The sequence below is a fragment of the Carcharhinus amblyrhynchos genome, chromosome 8 (assembly GCF_965287045.1).
Source record: "Carcharhinus amblyrhynchos chromosome 8, sCarAmb.v2.hapA, whole genome shotgun sequence".
Taxonomy (NCBI): domain Eukaryota; kingdom Metazoa; phylum Chordata; class Chondrichthyes; order Carcharhiniformes; family Carcharhinidae; genus Carcharhinus; species Carcharhinus amblyrhynchos.
This window is the reverse complement of record NC_137331.1, coordinates 105,236,877-105,264,099: the sequence shown is the minus strand read 5'-3', so window position 1 is coordinate 105,264,099 and position 27,223 is coordinate 105,236,877. Positions and strand designations below refer to the sequence as shown.

The 27,223-nt window shown below is 42.6% G+C and overlaps 2 protein-coding genes across 8 annotated transcripts in view; both read left to right on the top strand.

Annotated features, from left to right (window-relative positions):
- Positions 1 to 1,967, top strand: part of LOC145346393 (adhesion G protein-coupled receptor B1-like) — a 299,285-nt gene extending 297,318 nt beyond the window's left edge. The window contains exon 11 of the mRNA XM_080193550.1: positions 1,830 to 1,967. Coding sequence (XP_080049676.1) covers positions 1,830 to 1,967 — 138 coding nt within the window. The remainder of the gene's footprint in view (positions 1 to 1,829) is intronic.
- Positions 1,870 to 27,223, top strand: part of adgrb1a (adhesion G protein-coupled receptor B1a) — a 299,558-nt gene continuing 274,204 nt past the window's right edge. For all 7 annotated transcript variants that reach the window (XM_080194597.1, XM_080194594.1, XM_080194593.1 and 4 more), the window contains exons 1-3: positions 1,870 to 1,938; positions 11,710 to 11,853; positions 22,259 to 22,334. In XM_080194597.1, coding sequence (XP_080050723.1) covers positions 11,763 to 11,853; positions 22,259 to 22,334 — 167 coding nt within the window. In that variant the 5' untranslated portion in view covers positions 1,870 to 1,938; positions 11,710 to 11,762. The remainder of the gene's footprint in view (positions 1,939 to 11,709; positions 11,854 to 22,258; positions 22,335 to 27,223) is intronic.

The following is a 27,223-nucleotide window of genomic DNA, read 5'->3' as shown; positions in this document are numbered from 1 at the left end:
TGCCCTTTGCATTATACTCCAGTGTGAGAGTCAGCACTTAGAAAGAGGGGTGGAATTGGACAATGGAATGTGGGAGGAAAACTAGGGAAAGTCGGTTAGGTGAAAATCAAGGGAATGAGTTATGAGGTGAGGAAAATATAATCCCTTATTTTTCCATCAGGTGACTGGTTGAGCCTTGAATTTGACTCTTTATGGATTGGCCATGCTAAATTGCCCCTTGGTGTCAGGGCGACTAGCTCGCATAAATGCATAATGACAATCTACAAATTGGAAAACAATCTAATTCAATTGTGCTTCAACAACATTTTATTTTTGTCAAGTTAATTTTCACAAAAAAAACTCCCACACTCCCCCCCTTTCAGGATACTGATATCAGGAAGACTGGTCCCAACAAATGTGCTCTGTCACTGCTCAGACTACACAGCCTACAACCAAACAGATTGTCTGGCTGTTTTCTCGAGGGTTGGACTTTAGAATTCCTACTGTGTGGAAGGAGGTCATTTGGCCCATCAAGCCTGCACCGACAAAGCATCTTACCCAGGCCCTATCCTAGTAACTCCACATACTTACGCTGCTAATTCCCCTAACCTAAACATCTAAGGGACAATTTACCATGGCTAATCCATCTAACCCGGACATCTTTCGACTGTGGGAAGAAATCGGAGTGCCCAGAGGAAACCTGTGGCGACACAGGGAGAACATGCAAATTCCAAACAGCCTGTCACCCGAGGCCAGAATCGAACCTGGTTTCCTGGCTGCTGTGAGGCAGCAGTGCTAAACACTGCCACTGTGCTGCCTCGTTCCTGTCCCCGAGCCTATTACTGCTGCTGGGCAGCCAGGTTGTGGAGTAAGGGAGGGCAGGTGACAAAGAATACAGCTCCCTGTAAAATCTATCCCATGGATTTTAAAAGCAGGTGTAACAGTGCACAGAAATCCAGAGTGTGAGGCTCAGGTGGTTGAAAGCAAGCTTGCTATTTATGGAGTTGAGGGAGGAAAAAGTGAAAAAAAGAAACATTATGACAGCATACCCATCTCTGCTACTCACTCAGAGTAATGTTCTATTTAGTACTACATAGTCCCATGCTTGGTCCTTTCTTCTACAGAATTAGTTGATCTTAACCAGGACAGTTGAAGGAATGCCTCAAAGAAAAAAAAATCAGAAACATTCAGTTTTTCTAAGATGGACTTGTGTTTGGACCAGACTAGGGGTGGATACAATGACCTCCACAATAAACTTGCCAACTTGAGTGAGCTATAGGAGAACTGTGGTTAATATGGTGGAAATAGACCTATGCAGGAGGGATGAAGAAGGAGGGCAGAGGAAGGAGAAGGCAAATTGTATTGCTTGATTAATCATTGTTATAGATAAGGCAGCTGTAGATGAGAGCTTCAATCTCTGCTCCCAAACGGACATGAGTTGTCAATTAAATGAGCAGCTGCACGATGGCACAGTGGTTAGTACTGCTGCCTCACAGCACCAGTGACCCGGGTTCGACTCCCAGCTTGGGTCACTGTCTGTATGGAGATTGCACATTCTCCCCATGTCTGCATGGGTTTCCTCCAGATGGATTTCCTCCTACAGTCCGAAAGACATGCTGGTTAGGTGCATTGGCCATGCTAAATTGTCCCTCAGTGTATCCGAATGAGCGCCAGAGTGTGGCGATCAGGGGATTTTCACAGCAACTTCATTGCAATGTTAACGTAAGCCATACTTGTGACTAATAAATAAACTTTCCTTTTAGCTTTTTTTAAAATGCGTTGTCTCTCGAAGTATTATATTTTGAATATGTGATTGCTATATTCATATAATGTTTTATTTCATCTTACAGACCGGGCCAAATGCAAAGGAAGTAATGCAAACTGTTGAGAATTTTATTGATGTTATTGGCTTTCGACTGAGCGACTTCAGGGATTCCTACCTCGTTACAGAAAATCTAGGTGTGCTGAGATTTTTTTTTATTTCTTAAATGTCCTTGACATATGTTGCGTTCATTGAGAATAACTTCCCATTTCATCCCACTGCTCCCTGGCACCATTGTCCCTTACCACAGAAAACATCTACTGGTTCCTCTTTGTTCACAGCATGTGTTACTTCTTCAAACAACTCCAATAAGTTGGTTAAGTATGATTTCCCTTCCACAAAACCATGTAGATGCTGCCTGATATCCTTGAATTTATCATAGTGTCCTTCTAGAACTTATTTAATAATTGCTTCTAACATTTTCCCTTTGACAGACGTTAAGCTAACCAGCCTATAGTTTCCCACTTTCTATCTCCCTTCTTCTTTGAATAATGAAGTTACATATTTTATCTTCCAATGTAGTGGAACTTTCCCTGAATCTAGGGAATTTTGGAAAATTAAACAATTGCACCAGCTATCTCACAAGACACTTCTTTTAAGATCCTAGGATGAAGTTCATTATGACCCAGGCTCCTGTCAGCCCACAGCTCCAGCAATTTACTCAGTGCCTTTTCTTGAGTGAGTCATAAAGTTATAGAATCATAGATGTTTACAGCATGGAAACAGGCACTTTGGCCCAACTTGTCCATGGCACCTTTTTTTTAAACACTAAGCTGGCCCCAATTGCCTTGCCTGCATTTGGCGCATATCCCTCTGTACCCACCTTATCCATGCAACTGTCTAGATGCTTTTTAAAAGACAAAATTATACCTGCCTCTACCATTACCTTTGGCAGCTTGTTCCAGACACTCACCACCTTCAGTGTGAAAAGAATGCCCCTCTGGACCTTTTTGTATCCTTATACCTTAAACCTATGCCATCTAGTTTTAAACTTCCCTACCTTTGGGAAAAGATATTGACTACCTAGCTGATCTATGTCCCTCATTATTTTATAGACCTCTATAAGATCACCCCTCAGCCTCTTACATAAGAACATAAGAACATAAGAAATAGGAGCAGGAGTAGGCCATCTGGCCCTTCGAGCCTGCCCCGCCATTCAATAAGATCATGGCTGATCTGTCGTGGCTCAGTTCCACTTTCCGGCCCTCTCCCCATAACCCTTAATCCCCTCTCTTATCAAAAACCCATCAACCCGCTTCTTGAAAATATTTAGCGAGGCAGCCTCCACCACTTCAATGGGTAGAGAATTCCAGAGATTCACCACCCTTTGAGTGAAGAAGTTCCTCCTCAACTCCGTTCTAAAACGCCCCCCCTTTATCTTGAGGCTGTGCCCCCTAGTCCTACTGTCTTTTTTCAGTGGGAAGAGTCTCTGCACCTCTATCCTATCCATCCCATTCATCATCTTATACGTCTCAATGAGATCTCCCCTCATTCTTCTAAACTCCAATGAGTACAAGCCTAGTTTATTCAGCCTCTCCTCATAGTTCAACCCCCTCAACTCCGGTATCAGCCTAGTAAACCTCCTCTGCACTCCCTCCAAGGCCAAAATATCTTTGCGCAGGTGCGGCGCCCAAAACTGCACACAGTACTCCAGCTGCGGCCTCACCAATGCCCTATACAGCTGCAGCAAGACCTCCCTACTTTTATATTTAATCCCCTTTGCTATGAAGGCCAGCATCCCATTCGCCTTCCTGACCACCTGCTGCACCTGCAAGCTGGGTTTTTGCGACTCATGCACAAGGACCCCGAGGTCCCTCTGCACCGTCGCTTGCTGCAGTTTTTCGCCCCGTAAGTAATAGTCCTTCCTACCATTCTTCCTACCAAAGTGGACCACCTCACACTTGCCAACATTAAATTCCATTTGCCATTTCCTGGCCCATTCGCCCAGCCTAATTGATCCTTCTGCAGACTCTCCACACCCTCCGCACAATTTGCCGTTCCCCCAATCTTGGTGTCATCCGCAAATTTCGACACCCTACACTCGGTTCCCTCCTCCAGATCATCTATATAAATGGTAAAAAGCTGAGGCCCCAGCACCGACCCCTGGGGCACTCCACTAGTCATCATCCGCCAATCCGAATAACACCCGTTGACCCCCACTCTCTGCCTCCTATTTGACAACCAATCCTCTATCCACGCTAACACCCTACCCCCAACTCCAAGTCCCCTGACCTTCTGCAATAACCTCTTGTGAGGTACTTTGTCAAACGCCTTCTGAAAATCCAGAAAGACCACATCCACCAGCTCTCCTCTATCGACCGCCCTAGACACATCCTCATAGAACTCCAGTAAATTTGTCAGACACGACTTCCCTTTAATGAAACCGTGCTGCGTCTGCTCTATCAAGCAATTGCCTTCAAGATGCCTCGCAATTTCCTCCTTAATGACAGATTCTAACATTTTACCTACCACAGACGTTAAACTAACCGGCCTATAATTCCCTGCCTTTTGCCTGGCACCCTTCTTAAACAACGGTGTAACATTAGCCGTTTTCCAATCTTCCGGCACTTGCCCGGAATCCAGCGATGTCTGGAAAATAACCACCAATGCATCCACTATCACCTCCGCCATTTCTTTCAGAACCCTCGGATGCATTCCATCCGGTCCTGGGGACTTGTCCACAATCAGCCCCTCCAGTCTGTCGAGCACCGCCTCTCTAGTAACAGTAATGTCATTAAGACCCTCCAGTCCTACCACCTTTCCATCGCTAACACCCGACAAATTATTCACGTCCTCCTCCGTGAAGACAGAAACAAAAAAGTTATTCAATACCTTAGCCATATCCCCATCCCCTACCACTAGGTCCCCTTTCTCATCCTCTAAAGGACCAACGTTCACCCTAGCCAGCCTCTTCCTTTTTATATATTTATAAAAACTCTTGCTATCCTTTTTTATATTAAGTGCTAGCCCAGCTTCATAGTTTCTCCTACCCTCCTTTATCAACTTCTTTGTCAATCTTTGTTGACATTTAAACCTCTCCCAATCCTCTTCTCGCCCACTACTCTTAGCTACTCTAAATTCCTCCGCTTTTAATTTAACACTTTCCTTCACCTCCTTCGTTATCCACGGCTTATTACCTCTCCTCCTACAGTCCTTTTTGACCATCGGAATAAATTTCTGCTGAGCACCAAGAAAGATCTCCTTAAAGATCCTCCACTGCTCCTCAGCAGACCCTCCCTCCAATGCACTCCCCCAGTCCACATTCGCCAATTCTTCTCTCATCCTACCGTACTCCCCTCTATTCAAACAAAGGACGCGTGTCCGGGAACCCACTTTCTCCTCCTCCATCTGCACCAGAAACTCCACCATACAATGATCACTCTCTCCAAGAGGATCCTTCACCGCAAGGTCCCTAATTCTACCCGCCTCATTACATAGCACCAGATCCAAGATAGCTCGCTCCCTCGTCGGCTCCAACACACACTGTTCAAGGAAATTATCCCGGCAGCATTCCAAGAACTCTTCCTCGAGCCCACCTCGTCCAACATGGGTCGACCAATCAGTACGCAGATTGAAATCCCCCATAACTACGGCCGTCCCATTCCTGCACGCCGCACTTATTTGCGCGTTAACAGCCCGCCCCACCTCCAGATCATTATTCGGGGGCCTATAGACGACACCCACCAGCGTCTTCCTCCCTTTGCTGTTCCTAATCTCCACCCACAACGATTCCACGTTCTGCTCCTTGGCTCCCAAAGAAAAAAAGTCTCAGTCTATCCAGCCTCTCCTTATAATTCAAACTATCAAGATCAGGTAGCATCCTAGAAAATCTCTCCTGTAATCTTCCTAGTTTAATAATATCCTTTCTATAATAGAGTGACCAGAACTGTATACAGTAGTCCAAGTGTGGCTTTACTTCAATAAGATGTCCCAACTCCTGCATTTAATGTTCTGACTAATGAAACCAAGAATGCTGAATTCCTTCTTCATCACTCTGTCCACCTGTGACTCCACTTTCAAGGAGCTATCAACCTGTAGACCTAGCTCTCTTTGTTCTGTACCTCTCCCCAGTACCCTACCATTGATTAAGTAAGTAAGTCCTGCCCTGGGCAGGAGTGACTGTCTTTTTCTTGAGTTCCTTCCTACCTTCCATTCCTTTGTTTATTGCTGCACGTTTTGCATAATTTGCTGAAGCTATGAGTCAAATCAGATTCAAATAATTTAATTGAGAAATACAATAGGTACATTACATAGAGAATATAGGGTCAGTAAAGCCTTAATGGGAAACTTTCACCGTACTTGCAGTTCAAGCATTTCCATGCTTAGCTGCTTTATAATTGTATAATTATTTATGGAGATTCATGCTTTTTACTGTATTTTTAATTCAGTAATGCAATGCTCATTACCTGTAGATAGATTGTGTTGAATAATTCAATGTGTTTGCATCAGATGGCTTCAGTTATGAAAATGAAGTATTCAAAATTACTGTAATTTTAAATTCACCACAACAAATTGAGGCTATCTGGGGAATACAACCCAGGCAAAAAGGCCATATTTCCTAGCAATGCTTCCGTAAGAATGTGCTCAAAATATACACTTTCTATAATTGAGCTCTGAAAAGCATTTTTGCTCGAGGGGATTATTTTTTATTGATTTCTGTCTCTCTTTGTTAATGTAAAACATAATAACTTTCAAGAGTGGGAAATCCCTCACCCCAGTGTACAGTTACTTTGCCTCTTTGAATTACTTCAGAAAATCAGACCTGCTAGGCCATAAAAGAACCTTGTTTTCTGAAACAGAATACTTGCGTCTGCCATTGCAGCCTGACACATTTGTGATGTCTCCTTCAGAAATATCATTGATCCTGAAAGGAATGTCATATAGAACAAGTGCTATTCAGTGTGTGGGGAGTCAGGATGATGCAAAATGCATTGTACACTCATCCTAGTCCAGTATCTTGTATCAAAGTCTAAGTGCATCATTTTTCACAGAAATCTTGTTCTCCACGACCCTGAAGATGATGGGACATGGTCCAATTATTGCTGAGTTCTCTCTTCTATCTCAATATAGAGTTCATAGGAACAGGAATAGGCCATTCAGCCTCTCAATCCTGCACTGCCTTTCAAGTCATTCATTGCTCATCTGTACTTCTGGTCCATCTACCTGTCTTTGCTCATAGTGAGGAATGGCCAAGTGGTATTATCGCAAGACTAATAATCCAGAAACTCAGCTGACGTTCTGGGGACCCTGGTTCAAATTGTGCATAGCAGATGGTTGAACCTGAATTCGATAAAAAAATCTGGAATTAAGAATCTACTGAAGACCATGAAATGATTGTTGGAAAAATCCATCAGGTTCACTAATGTCCTTTAGGGAAGGAAACCTGTCATACTTACCTAGTCTAGCCTACGTGTGACTCCAGAGTCACAACAATGTGGTTTACTCTCAGCTAACCTGAGGCAGCTAGGGTTGGGCAATAAATGCTGGCCAGCCAGCAACGCCCATGTCCTTGTGAATGAATTAAAGAAGAAATTTGCCATTATACCTTGACTGAATCAGAACCTCTCAATCTCAGTCTTGAGAACTCCAATTGCTGCAACATCCACAGCCTTTTGTGGGAGGGGATTCCAAATGTCTACCCTCCATTGTGTGAAGAAGTGTTCCCGGATTTCTGTTCTAGTCTCATCGCTCTAATTTGAAGATTGTGCCTTATTCTTGATCTGTTCACTATTTTAACTTTTTTTTTTGTATCTACCATATCAAATCCTTTCAACGTTGAAAACGCTTCAATCAGACCACCCCTTGATTCTGTCAACTCTATGCCGAGGATGCTAACTTATTTGACCATGGGACCAACGATCCAGTCCTTTCCTCAGCCGCTGCACTCACGCATCCACTTGCAACACACCAACTCGATAATAAACAGAATTATTGCAATGAAGATACATTCAGCAAAGTGATTTCTTAATTAAAAGCATGTGAAACAGAGTTGAATGTTAATTGAATGAAATTTGAAAATTAGAGAACTGGTTCACAGTGAAATTTCTCACTGTTATATAACAAGTAGTAGTCTTGCGCAGGCAGGTAACCTGGGTTACTAAATGATTTGCATTCAGCAGGGTACTGTTATTTAGGGCCTGTATTTCTGCATAATGATAAAATATCAACGTTGGCACAAAATGGGCTCAAAATGGAGCCTTAATTGCACAAATTGTGTAGCCATCTCCACAGTGTAAAGACAGCCAGGAAAGGGTAAGGGAGTTGACATTGGCAGGCTGTGACTATGGGAGCGCTGCAAGGATCAGTACAGGGGCCTCAGTTATTTACAATCTATACTAATGACTTAGACCAGGGGTTTTCAAACTACGGCTCACACGCCACATCCGGCCCAAAGCGGACCGCATCCGGATTGGAGTTTGGAGACGCTGACTTAGACAAAGAGTCAGAGAGTATTATATCTAATTGTGCTGATGACACCATGCTAGTTGGGAATGTAGGCTGTGAGGAGGACACAAAAGGCGACAAAGAAATATAGGCGAGTGGGCAATAAGGTGGCAGATGGAGTATAATATGGGGAAGTGTGAGGCCATTCACTTTGACGGTCGAGCTAGAAAATCAAAATATATTTTAAAAGGCATGAAACCTTTAAATTTTGATGTTCAAAGGGAGTTGGATATACTTGTACAAGAAAGAATGCAGATGCAACGTGCAATCAGGAAAGCAATTGGCATGTTGCCCTTAGTTACAAGTAGATTGAAGTATAAGAATAAGGAAGTCTTGCTACATTTGTACTGGGCTTTGGTGAGAGTAAACCTTGAATATTGTGTGAAATGTTGCTCTCCATATTTAAGAAAGGATATACTTGCATTTAAGGTTCACTAGGCTTGAATGAGATGATAACTAAATTCATGATCAGTAAACTGGGCATGTATTTCTGGAGTTTGGTGACTGAAATTGGCTTCTGTTTCTCCCTTTCACCTCTGTAATGACCTCAGTGGGGCCCATGAGGTTGGCCCCTGGGGTATGAGCTCCCTGATTGCTTGTTCAACCAGGGAATCTTACCTGTATGTATACTGAGGAGTGTCAGGGCTATTGACACTCTAGATTCTGACTTTGTACTTGAAGCACTCTTAGGAGTTGTAACTCCTAAGTTGCACTCTTAGAAGTTGAGTTTGTAAGTAAAGAGAATCTATCAAAGGGACACCAGCCTATGAGGAGTTACTTCAAACTCTTGATTCACACTTATTTCTGGGATGTTATTAGTGTGCTCTACAAAGATATAAAACATCTGTTCATTTCATCCATTATCTCCTTGGATGAATCAATACTCCTCCATGTTGAACATCAACTAAAAGAAGAATTAAGTCTGACAAGAGTATGGAATATACTTTGTGGGGAAGACTTCAATGTCCATCACCTAAATGGCTCAGTAATACCACAAGCTGGCTGAGTCCTAAAGGACAATAGGTGCTAAACTGGGTCTGTGGCAGACAGTGAGGAAACCAACGAGAAAAAATATCTAGCTGATCTCATCCCAACCAATTTACCAATCATGGATGCATCGGCCCAAGATAGTATCAGTAGGAGTAACCACTGACAGGCCTTGTGGAAACAAAGTCCACCTTCATATTGAGGATATCCTCCATCTTGTCCTGTAGCACTATCACTGAGCTAAGTGCAATAGATTTCAAACAGAGCTAGCAACTCAAAAATGGGCATCTATGAGGTGCTGTTGACCATCAGCAGCACAGAGATTATATTCAACCACAACCTGTAATCTCATGGCCCAGCATTTCCTCCACTCTATTGTGACCATCAAGCAGGGAGACCAACTCTGGCCAAATGAAGAGTGCAAGAGAGCATGCCAGGAACAACACCAGGCATACCTAAAAATGAGTGTCAACCAGATGACATGCACAGGACTACTTGCATGTCAAGCAGCAGGAGTAGCACGCAATAAACAAAACTAAGTGAACCCCCATCCAAAGGGTCAGATCCAAGATCTGCAAACCTGCTACATCCAGTAATGAATAATGGTGAAAAATTATTCAGCTAACAGGAGGAGGAGGCTCCCAAAAATCTCCCCATCCTCAATGATGGGGAAGCTCAACATATCAGTGCAAAAGATAAAGCTGAAGCATTTGTTACCATTCCCAGCCAGGTGTGTCAAGTGAATGAGCCATCTTATAAATGCCAGTCTTCAGCCAATTCAATTCATTTCACATAATGTCAAGGAACAGCTGAAGGTACTAAATATTGCAAAGGCAATGGTTCCTGACAATGTTCCAGCAATAAGATTGAAGATCTGTGCTCCTTAGCCAAGCTGTTCCAGTGCAGCTGCAACACTGGTATCCAAATGGTAATGTGCAAATTTGCCCAGATATGTGCTATCCAGAATAAGCAGGACAAATCCAACCCAGTCAATTGTCCCACCTCATCAGAGAACCCCCAAGTGACTGCCCTTGACATCAAGGCAGCATTCGACTGTGTATGCTATCAATTAATTCTAGCAGAAGTTGCCAATGAGAATCAGGCAGCAAGCTCTCCACTGCTTGAAAAGATACCTACCATAAAAGAAGGTGCTTATGATTGCTCCAATTATTTCAGTCCCAGGACACTACTGCAGATGTTCCTTAAATTAGTGTCTGAGGCTCAACCATGTTCAGTTGCTTCATCAATGGTGGACCTTCATCAATGATCTTCCCTCCGTCATAATTTCAGGAGTGGGGGTGTTCACCCTCTGCCACCATCATCCCTACACCACCCCCTCCCCCCTGCCACATCCACCACCACCTTATCCCATCCCAGAGACAATATCCACCCTCACAACTCTGATGCCTTTGCCACAGGCTTCACCCCTACAATACTAATGGACCAACCTCGCATTAAGTTCTCTACGCCCTAACTATGACTGTAACACTACAGTCTGCACGCTCTCCTTTCCTTCTCTATGTGGAGTATGCTTTGAATAGTGTGCAAGAAACAATTTTCACTGTGTACTAAAATACATGTGACAATAAACATATCAAATCAAACAATCATTGAGGCCTGCCTGCCTGCCTGGTCCTGGCACATTGATAATATTTATAACTGGATCTATGAGGATGCTTCAACATGGGTCATTCTCCCAGCACCCTGAGCAGCAGCTACTTCTGTTGGTTCTGTTGCAGCCACACAGCTGGCACTCTGAGACATGGGCCAGCATCCTTGATGGAAAGAGGTTTTGGATAATGGGCCATCATTTGACACTGATCCCATTTGACACTGATCCCATCCATTAACTCTGTCTACATTTCCCACTGTCTCAGAAAAGCAGCCAGCATAATTAAGGACCCCAAGTATCCCAGACATTCTCTCTTCCACTTTTTTCCATTGGGAAAAAGATACAGAAGTCTGAGGTCACGTGTCAACCGACTGAAGAACAGCTTCTTCCCTGCTGCCATCAGACTTTTGAATGGACCTACCTTGCACCAAGTTGATCTTTCTCTATGACTGTAACGCTACCTTCCCCACTCTGTCCTTTCCTTCCCTATGTACAGTATGCTTTGTCTGTATTGCATGCAGAAAACAATACTTTTCACTGTTTACTAATGCATGTGACAATAATAAATCACATCAAATCATTTGGACTTGCAACTGATTTTCAGTCCTTTTGGTAAAATTTAGCCCACAATTTCAAGACAGTGAAAATTCAGAGTGGAGTGGGGAAGAATTATATTATTAATTCAGAGAGACAGGGCCAAGATTGTGTTCTGTGGAAGAGTGTGATCTTGGTCCTGCTCAGTTTACCAGTCTGATAGTGAATGGTCAGAATTTAACAGTACCCCTGACAATGTACTTGTCGTGCTATACCCGCATTCCACCATGGTTCAATCTCATGAAAATCTTGATATTTGCTTCTTTTTCAGTGATATGTATTTATAAACGACCAGCCAATGGAGCCACTGACATCAACTTCCCAATGAAAGGATGGAGAGGAATGGTTGGCTGGGCAAGGAATTCTGAAGATAAAGTTACTGTTTCCAAAAGCATCTTTTCAACTGGATCGACAGGTAAGATAGCATTGACAACATTGCGTTTTATTATTAGAGCTTCAGCCAGTCAGCAAATACATTGATAATGTCTTGGACTAATTGGATTATTATTGAAAGGCAGTTACTTCAAATTTCATAAATCTGCCACGGTGTTGGCCACATTGCTTTCTCATGGAGTCCGTGGGGGTGATATATCCTTGAGGTGGCCTGATTAGCCTTTCAACCTCATTACTATTGGCGATGCATCAGGCTTTCTTTTGAAAGGGGCTTATTGCTGGCTTTCTAACCTCCACTCTCTAAAGTAGAGTAAATAAACCCTTTTAAAATGGAAATTAAGGTCCAACGATATAAATAGGACCCCTGCTATCCAATTCCCTTTAGAAAGCTATGATTGAATCACTTCCCTTCATACTTTCAGGTAGTGCATTCCAGATCCTAATCATTCGTTGCGTGAACAAAATAGTTTTTTCTCATGTCATCGTTGGTTCTGTTGTCATTCAGCCTAAAGTGGTGTTCACTGTATCTTGACCAACCTGCTTCTTGGAGCTATTTCCCACTACCTTTTCTGTCCGAATTGTTCATTAGTTTCAACATCTCACAACTTTCTCTAAGGGGAACAGCTTCAACTTCTCCAGTATAATTGAGTATCTGAAGTCTTTCACCCCTGCAACCATTCAAATCAAACTTTTTTATACTCTCTCTAATGCCTTCTGAAAGTGTGTTGCTCAGACTTGGACACAATACTCCAGTTGAGGTTTACCTATATGTTAGAAATGTTCTTTATAATTTCCTTGCTTTTGTATTCTGTGGGTTAGAATTTTGTCAAGGAATCAGGTAGTTGGGAATTTCTCCAATGCCATTAGCCTCTTCCATTTGGGAGTAGCCCTATTGGGTGCAGGAGATGGGAATGGACTGGACACACATGGAATAGAATCACTATAGTGCAGAAGAAGGCCATTCAGCCCATTGACTCTGTACCAACAGCAATTCTACTTAGGCCGTATCCCCGTAACCTCACATATTTACCCCACAAATCTTTCTAACCTACATATCCCAGGATACTAAGGGGCAATTTAGCATGGCCAGTGCACCTTTAGACTGTGGGAGGAAACTGGAGCACCCAGAAGAAACCCACACAGATACGGAGAGAATGTGCAAACTTTACACAGTGACCTAAGCTGGGAATCAAACCCACATCTCTGGAGCTGTGCACCAGCAGTGCTAACCACTGTGCCACTGTGCTGCTGAAGGCAGGCCTGAGATGGCAATGGAAGGAGGGCAAATGATGAGGTTAGCAGCTTAGAAGGTCCACCTCCGTTTACTGGGGTATCAGGCCAGTTGTATTCGTGCCTGTTAGATTCTCTAGCCCTCAGCCAAAATCATATCCACACTGCCATCCGCTCCCCTTGTTCCCTGTTCCTTGCCCCCTGCTCCCTCCATGTCCGCTTATATTCCATATATCCCCTCCACGTCTGCTCAGTGCTCAGCATGCGCCCTCTATGCACACCCATCCAGTGTGCACACACTAGATTCAAACAAATGAGCCATAGTAAAGCACAGACAAGTCTTTGAAATGATCATGAGTAGAAAAAAAACAACCAATCAACATTTTATTCGGAAATCAATGCCCCTTTTACCTTCTCGAAAAGCTATCTATCAAACACATAGAACATATAGAACATAGAACATTACAGTGCAGTACACGCCCTTCGGCTCTTAATGTTGTGCTGACCTGTGAAACCAATCTAAAGCCCATCTAACCTACACTATTCCAATATCACCCATATGTTTATCCAGTGACCATTTAAATGCCCTTAATGTTGGTGAGAAGTGAAAGACCCACTGAGGAATCATTTAATCCACTTCACATCTCTAAATCTTCATCAGATGGGTAGAGTTGTTTCGAGATTAGGTGCAAAAATCAAGTGGTGCACGCTTACATCATCTGCAGATTGTAAATCAGAAAAGACTCTCAGGCAAAGAGAAAGCTAAGAAAGAGGATTAGGTTTGAGGATCCCATCATTGATAGTTGAGCTGATGGTGAAATGTGGTGTTGGGTTGTTTCCGTTGGAGCAGAGAAGACTGAGGAGCAACCTGTCTGAGGTGTACAAGATAATGAGGGACATGGACAGAGTGGATAGGGAGCAGCTGTTCCCCTGTAGTTTCAAGGTGGGGAATAGGAGGTTTAGGGGGGATGTGAGGGGGAACATTTTTCTCAGGTGGCGATGGCACTGCCTGGGAGGGTGGTAGAGGCAGGTTGTCTCATATTCTTTAAAAAGTACCTGGATAAACACTCAGCATGTCATAACATTCAGAGCTATGGACCAAGTGCTGGGAGATGGGATTAGATGGGGGTTGAGGTGTTCCTAATGTGTCAGTTCAGACTCGATGAGCTGAAGGGCCTATTCTGCACTGTGTGACTTTATGATTGGGATAAAGGCATGCAGTGGTACTTAGTTGTACGCTAGTTGTTGCCTCTGGTTGTACGCTAACTTGTTCTGCACAAGAGAGCAGTCTGCCAATGAGTTAGGTGCTTGGATGATGTGGGTGTCATGGCTCCCTGGCCGTGAAATGTGTGAAATGTGAGTATGAGATATGCAACAGCTAAATGTGTGAGGAGAATTGAAACTACAAATTTTAGCTATGATCGATGGAGATTGTACACAAATGAATTGGGTTGTGTAACATTGAGTGCTGTGCTTAAAGCTAGTGGTGCAGCTGTTAGGATATGGTATTCGAACATGCATTCACTGATATTGGTCATTCGTATGAGGCCACTGAGCTCCTTAAAACCATAAGATCCTAAGATGTAGAAGCAAAAGTCGGCCACTTTGTCCCATCGAATCTGCTCCATTATTCAATGAGACCATGTCAGACTTGATGTAAGAATCCTCAAATTCACTTTCCTGCCTTATCCCCATAATCCTTTATTTGTTAACTGATTAAAAATCTGTCTATCGCAAGCTTGAATATACTTAACAACCCAGCTTCTACAGCCCTCTATGGTAAAGAATTCCATTGGACTCAGTGCCCTCTAAGAGAAGAAATTCCTCCTCATTTCTGTTTTAAATGGGCAAACACCATAAGAAGTCTCACAACACCAGGTTAAAGTCCAACAGGTTTAATTGGTAGCAAACACCATGAGCTTTTGGAGCGCTCGCTGCTCCTTTGTCGGGTAATACCTGATGAAGGAGCAGCATTCCAAACGGTGTTTGCTACCAAATAGACCTGTTGGACTTTAACCTGGTGTTGTGAGACTTCTTATTGTGTTTACCCCAGTCCAATGCCAGCATCTCAACTCTGAGATTATGCCCACTGGTGCTAGACTCTCCCACAAAGGGAAACAACCTCTTACATCTACCCCGTCAAGACCCCTAAGAATCCTACTGCTGGTATGTTACGGTCTGGCCCGGCCCAGAATCAGGCAAGGCTCACAGAATAGCATTCTCTGTTGGCCCCAGGCAGACGAGGCTTGTAAATCTCAATCAGGTCTAAGAACATAAGAAATAGGAGCAGGAGTAGGCCATCTAGCCCTTCGAGCCTGCCCTGCCATTCAATAAGATCATGGCTGATCTGTTGTGGCTCAGTTCCACATTCCCGCCTCTCCCCATAACCCTTAATCCCCTCTCTTATCAAAAACCCATCAACCCGCGTCTTAAAAATATTTAGCGAGGCAGCCTCCACCACTTCAACGGGCAGAGAATTCCAGAGATTCACCACCCTTCGAGTGAAGAAGTTCCTCCTCAACTCCGTTCTAAACCGCCCCCCCTTTATCTTGAGGCTGTGCCCCCTAGTCCTACTATCCTTTCTGAGCGGGAAGAGTCTCTCCACCTCTACCCTATCCATCCCATTCATCATCTTATACGTCTCAATGAGATCTCCCCTCATTCTTCGAAACTCTAACGAGTACAAGCCTAATTTATTCAGCCTCTCCTCATAGCTCAACCCCCTCAACTCTGGCATCAGCCTAGTAAACCTCCTCTGTACTCCCTCCAAGGCCAAAATATCTTTGCGTAAGTACGGCGCCCAAAACTGCACACAGTACTCCAGCTGCGGCCTCACCAATGCCCTATCCTATCAGTCTTCTAAACTCCGATGAATACAGGTTCAACCTACTCTACCTTTCCTCAAAAGAAAATCCCTCTATTCCCAGGAGTACTGGGTGAACCTTCTCTGAGGAAATATATATTTCCTTAGATAAGGGGCCAAAACTGTTCACAGTATTCCAGGTGTGGTCTAACTAATGTCTTGTATAGTTTTAGCAGGACTTCCCTATCTTATGCTCCATTCCCTTTTAAGTATTTCATATATCTTCCCAATTATCTGCTGAACTTGCATGTTAGCTTTTTGTGACTAATGCACGATGAATCCCAAATCCCTCTTTGCTGCAACTTTCTGCAGCCTTTCTCCATTTAAAGAATATTCAGTTACTTATTCTTCCTACCAAAGTGCATAACTTCACATTTTTCTACATTATATTCCATCATTATTCCCCACTCACTTAACCTGTCTATATCCCTCTGTACACTCTTTGGGTGGAACTTTACCATCCTGCCCACCACGGGAATCGTAGCCGGCGGGACAGGACCATGCAAAGGTCCATCGATGTTGGGCGGAACATTCTGGTCTTGGGACAAGTGTGGTCAAAAAATCCCGCCGTTTGTGTCATGTTCACCACTTGCTTTCCCACCCATCTTTGTGTCATTGGCAAACTTGGCAACAGTGCACTCACTTCCCCCATCCAAGTCAAGAAGCAATCATCACAATCCCTGTACCAATTTTTGGTCTCCACTCATGATAATTAAAGCCAATGATGAATTTTGGTATTAATATAAATATGATATCCTGGAGTAATTGGAAATATATGGCAAAAAAACACCAAAAAAACTCAGGAGATGAAACATTTGAATGTCGCCCATCGTGGTTGATTCTTCCTATCAATGAATGAAAACTGACAAGACAGGAAAGGCACAGGCCCTTCCAGTCCACGCCTTATTATTATGCAGTGCAATATATACAAACATGGAAGGAACCAGTTAAGTGGGCTGTGCACTTCCATACCAACTCAACTTCTTCAACATGTTTGGAAACAAAATTAGCATCAAGTAAATCCTTTGGCTCTGCAAATCAGCTCTTTCCACAGACTATTGTCAATCTACTATATTATGGATTCTACTCCAATAATTTGATCAATAGCTTATTTACTCCTTCATTTCTGGACCTGATCAAGGGGACACTCCAAAACACTCAGCTGTTCCCATACATGGACAATTTAAGCTGGCCCTGTTGCCCTCCATCGACAAGGTCAGCCACTTCAACACAAAGATTTCTGTGTACACTGCTGAGATTCCCTCAGCTGAAGTCTCTGCGCACACGCCCTGGCAGTAAATAGGCCTGTCACAAAATACAGTTCTGCTTTTTAAGACCTTTAATGTTGATATGATTTGTCCCTTGTGGATCCCCTGTATTGAACTTGCAACCTTCTATAGGACACAGGTTGACACTACTGAGTGACAGAAAACAACGGATGAATACAAATACTATCCCAAAAGGAACATTACTGCCAACAGTGTAATACAATTTCATAGTGCTTCTCCATGTAATGTATTGATCAGTCACTGGTGTTTCCCAATGGCATGGATTGCTCAGTAGAATATAAAGACGGGATGGACTAGCTGGAACTTTTCAATTAAGATTCATGGTTCGGATGGGATGAATTTCCTGATTTTTTTTTCACAAAAGACACGTCATAAGCACACCTTTTGTGGCCGACAGTGCTTAATTTCACCCCAAGTGTACTCTGCTAGGCGTGAGCAACATACAAGTCCCTGGCCTCCTCTTAGGAAGTACACTAGAAAGAAGCCTAACTCTTTACTCACACAGCATATTGACAATAGCTGCATCTGGGAAAAAAACAACAACCGGTTTAGGCAAGTTTTGGTCTGACGATTGTGTAAAAGTTGACCTTTTTTTGTTCCTTTGTTCGTGGGATGCGGGAGTCACCAGCATTTATTGCCCACCCCTCATTTTGATTGAGGAGCTGTTGTTGAGCTGTCCTCTTGAACCACTATTGTCTTTGTGGTGTAGGTACACTTTAGTGTCACGGCAAGTGTCGTTGGATTTTGACCAAGTGACAGTAAAGGAACAGCAGTATATTTCTGTATTTTAACTCGCTGAAGCAAGCAGGAATACTGAAACGTTAATCCGCATACTTCCAAAAATCTTATGATACAGCAACTTAGTAGAACAAGGAGAAGAAAGAACAATACAGCACAAGAACAGGTCATTCAGCCCACCAAGCCTGTGTCGATATGCAGCTTCTATCCCTCTGTTTGTCTCCCAGTCATGTGTCTTATCAAAATCCACCTTGAATGTTACTAATATGCCTGCTTCCAACACCTCTGCTGGCAGAGCATTCCAGGAATCCAACACTCTCTGTGTGAAAAACATTGCCCGTATTTTTCCTCTAAACTTATCCCATCTCACCTTAAACCTGTTCTTTCTTGCAGTCGAGCCTACTACCCTGGGAAAAAATCTCTGATTATTCACATGAAACTGTCCACTGCAGAAGCATTCTGTGCACAGGGAGAGAATTTTTGTGCTAGATTTTAATTAAAATGCATAGAAACGCCAGAGAAAAAAAATGCCATGTCTTCCAGCATTTCTTTTGTTGGTCATGTATTGTTAAATTCGGTTTGTCAAAAGCTATGATTTGAAGCTGCCATCTTTTAGTAAAATCTTCTTGCTTCTTTTAACCCCATTACCTACAGTAAAGGGATCCTGTGCAGTGACATACAGGCTTATCAAATTTCTTGCTATAGAGTTCAGGCTGCCTTTCACAACTTGAGATCTGGGGACAAAGGCTTTCCGCAGATGTATTGGTTTCTTTTATCAAATTGACTTTGAAGACTCTTTGTCTGATACTGTCCTGAATGGAATGTTCCTGAAGCCGAAATTGGAGAGATATGTCAAATATTTTCCAATGACAGCCAACATGGTCCTTCTGTGAAATGACATTTAAAATCTACACATCGACCGTGAACTTCAATCATTTAGTTTCTGTCCAGGTCCCTTTGCAATGACAAATTGCGTTTCTTTTGTCATTTTTTATTTAAATTACTTGTTGAGGGAGCTTGATTCTTTTTGTGCTTACAGTTGAGGGAAGTCAGAGCAAGGGAATGCAAATTCAGATGCCCCACAATGATTTTAAACAAAACCACCAGGTGGGAAGAAGAGAGAATTAGGCCAGACACTTATTTTTTGCACCCACCTCTCCATTGAAGTGAATCCAATGTAAATTTCGGCGGGCTGTTAAAGCAGGCACCTGGCCAGAAGCCATTCCATTCCAAGGCTGGAAAATGGGATTAGAAAAGATAGAGCTTGATGGCCAGTGCAGGCTCTATGGGCTGAAGGGCCACCTTCTGTGCTGTAAATCTCTATGACTCTATGACTTTTCCACATAATGGGTTATGCTGGAATGGCACCATGGTCTGACCGTCTAGAATGCAAATCTACCTCTCCTTATCCTACGAAGTGGTCTTCCCTGCATCAAAATGTCCATTTTTGTGGGATTGTCGGTATTAAGGCCAAATTATGCCAAAGTATTTCCGCAGATATTATATGGAAACCAAAATACATGTATTATTGACTCCTTACAGCCATTAGAGTGAATATACTTTCATTCCATCAGTCTAGGTTAGATCTGAAAAGTTTAAAATTTTAAAGTTTATTTATTATTCACAAGTAGGCTTACATTAACACTGCAATGAAGGTACTGTGAAAATCCTCTAGTCGCCACACTCTGGCGCCTGTTTGGGTACACTGAGGGAGAATTTAGCGTGGCCAGTGCACCTAACCAACATGTCTTTCAGACCGAAGGAGGAAGCCGGAGCACCTGGAGGAAACCCACGCAGACACGGGGAGAATGGGCAGACTCCACACACACAGTAACCCAAGCTGGGAATCAAATCTGGGTCCCTAGCACTGTGAGGCAGCAGTGCTAACCACTCTGCCACCATGCACTAATTTCCCTTGTCCTAATAATTTAAGTTATTGACTGTAAACACCGCAGAGGAGCAATTAATAAAGCAATAGAATATAAGTAATAGAACATGTCACAGGATGATATGCAAACACTGAGAAGTGTTATAATCACACAGCACCTTAAGTGATGTTCAGGGTATGAAGGACATGATGTGGAGATGCCGACGTTGGACTGGGGTAAACACAGTAATAAGTCTCACAACACCAAGTTAAAGTCCAACAGGTTTATTTGGTAGTAAACACCCCAAGCTTTTGGAACACGCTGTTCCTTCGTCAGGTCACTCACCTGACCAAGGGGCAAACCCCAAAAGCTTGTGGGCTTACTATCAAATAAACTGGCTGGACTTTAACCTGGTGTTGTGAGACTTCTTACCAGGCTATGATCCTGCTATTGAGAGGAAATACAGGCTGGCACCCAACATGCTGGCATCAAGACCAGAGAGCAATTTTTAGTGGCTGACTCTGGAAGCCCCTTCTAATAAAGGAAGAATGATGGTCTCCTGAGGCTAGAGAGCCAATAGGAAGCCCTCCAACACTCACCCATCAACAGCCCCAACATCCGAGCTGGGAGCTGCCAAAGTAAGTTGGTGAAAGGCAGGGTGCCTTGAGATGGATGAGCCCTCTGATGAATTTTTCAGAGTAGTAAAAGCACAGAATGTCCACTGTCATGTGACCATCATTTTGAAGGGGGAACCCTCCATAGAGCGGCCTGTGCTCACCTTAGTATGTGGGTTGCAGAGGTGGTGGTTTAATATGATGCTGGAATACTGTCTGCTGTGATGTGGCCATCTCTATGCATTCCACGCAGCCTCAGGGAATTTTCCTTAATTTTTTTTTGTTAATAACTTAATCAACTAACTGCCAAACATAGGCTGGAGCTGTCACAGCCTGAATCCACCTCTGCCAAAACAATCTCGAAATGACAGCGTTTCAGCAAAACTGCCACACCACTCTCTATTGCCAATTTTCCAACCTACCAGACTCAAAACCCACCTCTGATGTGATTCAAGAACTCTGAGGGATATTCACATTCCCTACAACATTGGGTCTAAAATTAAAGGAATAAACTGCATTTATGCTGTGACTTTCACATCAAGATTGTTTTATTGCTAATGAAATATTTTTGAAGCTTCAGATAGGAAACATAGCAGCCAAGTTATGCAGAGCAAATTCTCATGAACAGCGAGGTGATCATGGCCAGATAATCTGTTTTATTTTGGTTGGAAATGGGATACATATTGGCCAGGAGACCAAGAGGACTCACCTGATTTTTTTTTAAATCAGTTCATAGGATCTAATACTTGAAGAGCATCTAAGACTCGTTTTAATACCTTATCCAAAAGATAGCATCTCTGACAGTGCAGCACTTACCTAACATTGCACTGAAGTGTCAATCTATCGATGTCCTTGAGTTTCTAGTCCAGGACTTGAATTTGTAATCTGCTCACTCAGAAATAAGCCAAGATTTACATCTTCAACTAACCATCTGTGAGCTAAAACCTTTAATCACAAATTAATTGTTAATCTTTAATTCTATTGCTATCCACTGAGGGCTATTATGTTTCTGAATAAAAATGCAAATAAAATTGATATCTGGAAGTGATGAAGAAAAATTGGAGTATGGAAGGAGACATAAGTGGTTACATATCTCCCAATCCAAGCATTTCATTCCAGTCAAATCTTTTGCAAATAGTAAGTCATTTTGCTTATACCAAATCTATCAATAGACAAATGCAAAAGGATTGCTGGTATGGTGGAGGAGGGGAAAAAAGGAATGGAATGAATGAATAGTCTCCAAGCTTCATTCAATATTCCAACATTGGGGTAGCACACTGATTAGCACTGCTGTTTCACAGAGCCAGGGACCTGGATTTGATTCCTGGCTTGGTTCACTGTCTGTGTAGAGTCTTCGCATTCTCCCCATGTCATTATGGGTTTCCTCTACTTTTCTCCCTCAGTCCGAAAGACGTGCTGGTTACATGCATTGGCCATGCTAAATTCTCCCTCAGTGTACCCGAACAGGCACCAGAGTGTGGCGACTAGGGGATTTTCACAGTTGCTTCATTGCAGTATTAATGTGAGCCTAGTCGTGACATTACTAAATCAACTAAAACTGAAAAGTCAAGATGAATCAAGGGATTCTAACTAGGTAACAGGTTGAAGGTCAAAGATGAAGAAGAGGTGTTATAGCAATATCTTTGCAATTTGCTTTATAGATCACCCAGAGAATATATTCTTCCATAATTGCAATAAACCTTCAATTCTTTTTTGGAGGATGTATTTAATCACTTCATGAGTGCTTCTTAAGGTCTTTGTTGAGAACTTGGCCACACTTTCCAACAATTCTACATAAGTGATCTATCTGTACTTATATTTGCAGAGCCAGACGATTCTTCAGTTTACGTAATAGGAACAATCCTCTATAGAAACCTGGGGGCATTTCTGGATCTTCAAAGGTAAATCTGATTCAGCTTACGCTGAGCTTATTTTAAATAGATAAAATGACTAACTTCTTCAGTAGCACCCATGGAAGCAAAATATTCTAATGTCAGAGGTGAAAACTCTCGAGGCTGACAACAACAATTAATATTTACGTGGTGCCTTCAACCTAATAAAATGCCTTAAGGCACTTCACAGTAGCATTGTAAAGCAAAAATAACGCCAAGCTAAGTAGATGTTAAGTATTTGGCCCTTACTTATCCTTTTGTTTTTCTTGAAATGATGACAAGTAATTTTCATATTAAAGGCTTTTTCTGTGGAATTCTACAATTTGCACATTCTGTACATATTTGGGTAACATTCCCTTCAAGGGAATCCTGCAAATGTTGACTGCTGTGGATTAATGCTATTTGCTTTTGCAATTATCAATATTTTCTGGCATGACATCTTATTTTCTATGATTTCATCTTTACGCTTTATCTATCTAAAAGGAAATAATAGTTGAAACTGAGGTTTAATCAAAGTCTACTTAAAGAATCTTTGTATAATTTAGTGTGCAAATATGATACCCAAAATACACTCTAAATTATGCCAATAGTTACCTCAAAAGATTCACAAAGGGCAGCAGACACTGGGAATTTCATCAGGGTACTTAGTCCCAATTGATTGCCATTATTTTGACATAAATCCTCGGTACGCAGTATGATCTAGGTTTCTACAGAAGTTATGGCATCCAATCAGTATACCTAGAGGAAACTCCTGCTGGGTATATTAAACTGTACATCCGCTATCTTCGCATTCATCGTATGTAGCACTGCTGCCTCACAGCACTAGGGACCCAGGTTCAAATCCGACCTTGGGTGCGTGTCTGTTTGGAGTTTGCACATGGATTTTCTCTGGGTGCTCCGGTTTCCTCCCACAGTTCAAAGATGTGCATGTTAGGTTGAGTGGGCAGGTTAAATTGCCCTGAGTGTTCCAAGATGTAGGGGGATTAAATACGTGGGGTTATGCAGATAGGATGGGATGAGTTGTTTGCACATGAGTTTTCCTCCAGGTGCTTCGGTTTCCTCCCACGGTCCAAAGATATGCAGGTTAGGTTGAATGGGCAGGCTAAGTTGCTGCTTAATGTTTCAAGATGTAGAAAGGATAAATGCTTGGGATTCTGGGGGTAGGGTGGGGCGAGCCTGGGTAAGATACTCTGTCAGAGAGTCGATGTAGACTCAATGGGCCGAGTGGACTGCTTCTGCGCTGTAGGGATTCTATGATCTTTTCTGCTGAAGGTACTGATGAAATATCACAGGAAGTTGCAGGTCTCCAGGTCTATGCCAGTTTCCATTCTTCATAATATTGTTCTCAACTATGCCAAATCTATATAATCATAAGAATAGGCCATTGCACCCATCAAACCACCTCAGCCATTCAATAAGACCATGGGAGGACTGAATGTAGATTTAACTCCACAACCTGCCTGTCTCCAAAGTCCATGAGCCCCTTGTCAATCAAAAATTTATTGAACTCAGCCTTGAATACATTCAATGGCAGTGCCTCTAATACTTTCTGGGGAAGAGAATTCAGATGTTCAAAACCCTTTGAGAGGAGAATTTCCTCCTCATCTGTGTCTTAAATGGGAGACCCCTTATTTTTAAAATGTGCCCCTTAGATTAGATTTAATTATTATTGTCACATGTATTGAGATACAGTGAAAAGTGTTGTTTCTTGCAAGCTGTTACAGATAAAATGAAACATGCATTGAGTATAATGGGGAGAAGGAAAGGATAGGATGCAGAATATATTGTTGCAGTTACTGATAGGGTGAAGAGAAGGATCAGCTGAATATGAACACTCTTAGAGAGTTTAAAAGAGTTACAATACACTTTTAAAAGCAGAGAATGAGAATAAAAGATTGAATTTGAGGGTATGCTGGGGACAGTTCTCAAGAAGTTGCCACATTCCAGCACCATCTTGCATCTTATTCACCACAAGAGAAACCATTCTTTTAGCATCTACCCTCACCTGGCATTCACACGTGAGCACTTTCTAGTGGATCATCAGATACTAATCCTGCTGGCTTTTTTTTAAATACCTTTTTATTGCCAATGGGTAATGGGTCCAGTTGCCATACCAGTTGAGATCAGGCAATTTAGTACAGCTTGAGAGTAGGACCTGAGACCTTCCCAATCATTATCACACCACACGATGCAATAATTTATTGAACCATTAGAGCAACAATTATTTTTAACTGGAAGAAATGAAGTAGAGGTAATTACCCTTTGTTCTTTTGAGTATCTGTTTAAGTAGTTACCCCTGAACTGACCTTCTCTAAGCCTTTCAAAGATTGTCACTTACTTGGTTTCTATAATGTGCATTGTCAGCAAAGCAGTAATATTGAGAAAAGAGCAGCTTCATTGTCCTTTTGGCTGTTATTTAACTGAGATATGTGAAGATTATACCTATCACATGGCCGTCACCAAGGAGAAACAGTCTTATTGTAGTACATTAGCATGGAAAACAACAGGGATGGATTTAATGGTGAAGAAAGGTCACTTAGTGAAAAAAAAGTGATTCAAAGATTCACTTTGGATCTGTAGCTGTAGGGCAGTTTTTTTGCACATTGAACGACAGATCCTGAAGTCCATTCTATAAGGTCACCTACTTTTAGATTTTTCATTAATTTAGTAATTCATGCTGAGGCATTTGTATGCAGAGTTTGTTGTGTGCATTGAAATTGTTGTGGAGTGAACTCAGCTCAAGTCCATGCACGCATTTATTGATCAAATGACAGGTTAGAATGATTTGCATAGACAGATATTGGACTGGAGTGCATTAAAGGACAATGGGACAATTAAAGAATACTGATATCATCAAACTTGAGAGCAATATTATCTTTCTTATTTTGTTGCTTGTCTAGCTTTTACACAATGGATGGGATATTTTCAATAATTATACAGGGTTACCATGCTTTACAGGTTAAAAAGGCCTCTAAGCTTGTTGTTGATAACTAAGCTTCGTCATGGCCATTGTTTACATAATTATAGACTCTGTTAGACAAGGTCATACTTGGCACAAACGAAGATAATTGTGGTGATTGCAGGTCAGTCGACTCAGTTCCAGGACATTACTGTAGGAGTTCCTCAACGTAGTGTCCTGGACACTACCATCTTCATCAATGACCTTCCTTCCATCATAAGATCAGAAGTGGGGATGTTCAGCACCATTTCCGAGTTCTTGGATACTAAAGCAGTCCATGTCCGAATGCAGCTAAACAAGTTCAACATCCAGGTTTAGGCTGACATATGGCAAGTAACATTCACTTCACACAGCTGCCAGGAGATGACCATCTCCCTTGACATTCAATGGCATTACCATCACTGAAACCCGCATGATCAACATCCTGGGGGTTATTGTGGACCAGAAACTGAACTGAACTCACCAGATAAATACTGTGGCTACAAGAACAGGTCAGAAGAATCCTGTGGTGAGTAATTCACCTCATGACTCCCCAAAGCCTGTCCACCATCTACAAGTCACAAGTCAGGCATGTGATGGAATACTTCCCACTTGCCTGGATGGGTGCATCACCAACAACTCACAAGAAACTTGACACCATGCAGGACAAAGCAGCCTGCTTGATCGTACCCATCCATAAACATTCACTCCCTCCGCTGCCAATCGACAGTGGCATAAGTGTGCACTGTCTACAAGGTGCACTTCAGGAACTCACCAAAGCTGCTTAGGTAGCAGCTTCCAAACCCACATTTCGAAAGACAGGAGCAGCAGATACCTGGAAACGCCATCACCTGGAGGTTCTCTTCCAACTCGCTAACTATCCTGACTTGGAAATATTTCACCATTCCTCCACTGTCGCAGGGTCAAAATCCTGGAACTCCTTCCTAGCAGTACTATGGGTGTTAGGGAAGGAGTTCTCAGGGACTGCAGTGCTCCAAGAAGGCAATTCACCACCTCACCTTCTCAAGGGCAATGAGGAAATAGGGAATAAATGCTGGCCTAGCTAGTGACACCCACATTCCGTAAAAAAAATTCTAAAATGTCACGGTCCACTTTGCAGAGATACAATATGCTTAAAATCTTGAGATGACCAGACAGTGCTACAAAAAACTCCTGGCGTGCTCAGCTAATCCCTGTGAATAGTTTCTCAAATCAGGTAAACTCTTCACAAGATAGATGAAAATAACTTTACATTTAAAAAAATGAGACATTTCAATATCTAGCCCATGTCACTGAAATACAAAACTAAAATGATGCAGATGCCGGAAATTTGAAATCAGAACAGAAAATTCTGGAAACACTCAGAAGCGATAGCAGTATCTGCAGAGAGAGAAAAACAGAGCTAACATTTCAGTTTGTTGAACTTTCATCAGAACTGAAATGTTGTGCAGTACCTAGTGGAGGTGGTGGAGGTCTCTTCTGCCAGTTACAGAATATAATGTCCATTCCTCTTTTAGGGAATGGACATTATATTAAACACAGGCATTGAATTAGACAGCAGGGGGCCATTCCCAGCACAAATGACCAATGAAAATCCTGTCTACTGACAGTTGCCAGCCAATCAGATGCCAGCAGCTCCATGGAATGGCAGAACCACCAGGGATGTGATGGCTGCTTTTGGTGCAACATCTACCCGAGACCTGGAGTCATTGCTTGATCCCACACCACACGTGACAGCAAGAAGTAGAGTCGCAGAACGGCGATCATGGGCTAGCGGGAGAAAAAGGTGGGCTAGTAGCAAGGGCATGAGTGGAGCTGTTAGCGAAACACCCGCAGTCAGAAGGTTTTCCCCCTGATTGACTGAGTGCCTTTGAATGAAAAAAAACTGATCACCATAGTGACAAATCGAGGACTATATTTCACTTGGGAACAGTAAAGAAATTGCCGAATTTTACATCGG